The 862-nt window shown below is 27.4% G+C and overlaps 1 protein-coding gene across 5 annotated transcripts in view; it reads right to left on the bottom strand.

Moving 5' to 3' along the window:
- Window positions 1-862, bottom strand: part of LOC106879196 (ras-related protein Rab-3) — a 232181-nt gene that overhangs the window by 102545 nt on the left and 128774 nt on the right. Inside the window, exon 1 of one of the 5 annotated variants that reach the window (XM_052969945.1) lies at window positions 432-569. The exons of the other annotated variants lie outside the window; for them this stretch is intronic. Within the exon in view, the coding sequence (XP_052825905.1) occupies window positions 432-434 (3 nt within the window). The 5' untranslated portion in view covers window positions 435-569. Of the gene's footprint in view, window positions 1-431; window positions 570-862 lie in introns of those variants that run through there. 5 annotated transcript variants of the gene reach the window in all.

Here is an 862-nt window from a genome sequence, read left to right as displayed (position 1 = left end):
ATATATATGTATATCTATCTATATATCTATATATATCTATCTATATCTATATCTATATATCTATATCTATATATATCTATCTATATCTATATCTATATATCTATCTATATCTATATCTATATATCTATCTATATATATATATATATATATATATATATTTATATATAAATATTTATTGATATGTCTATACACACACATATACACATACACATATACATAGAAATATACATACATATAAACATATGATATATACACATACATGCATATATACACACACACATGTTATATATGTGTATGTATGTATGTAATTGTTCCAGAGTAAAAGAAAACAATGTTTGAAATCAATCAATTGTACAGAATAACAACTATACACACATATTCAGCTGTACATGTCGAACAGAGGATAAGAAGCATCAGAGAAAATTTCTTACCATTATTTAAGGTAAAGATTCATCCACTATGAAAGCTGGCACATACAAACATCTAATGAAATAAAAACGTCACCAAGAGAAGCCAATGCTAGCATCAAACCAACCAGCTGCTGCACCAACCAATCAATCAATCACTCATTCACTATATAGAGAAGAGGAGGATCAAGAGAAAGGAAGTAACGTTTCTTATAGTAGTACTAGAAAAAGAAGCAACCAAATTGAACATGAAAAGAAAGAAAGAGAGAAGAGAGATTAGAGAAAGAAATACAGAAAAAGCGAGACTCCTTAATGTAAAGATATATCAACCACTTGCCTCTTAAGAGAAAAAACAGGAGACATGAAATCAAAATAAAAATAAGAGTGATAAATGAAAAAAAAAGGTGGTGGTGGTGTGGAGTATGTATTCAAAAGTATTTAAATAGCATTTGAAA

Source organism: Octopus bimaculoides, chromosome 8 (genome assembly GCF_001194135.2).
Source record: "Octopus bimaculoides isolate UCB-OBI-ISO-001 chromosome 8, ASM119413v2, whole genome shotgun sequence".
Classification (NCBI taxonomy): domain Eukaryota; kingdom Metazoa; phylum Mollusca; class Cephalopoda; order Octopoda; family Octopodidae; genus Octopus; species Octopus bimaculoides.
The sequence above is the reverse complement of the archived record's forward strand: the minus strand, read 5'-3'. Positions and strand labels throughout refer to the sequence as shown.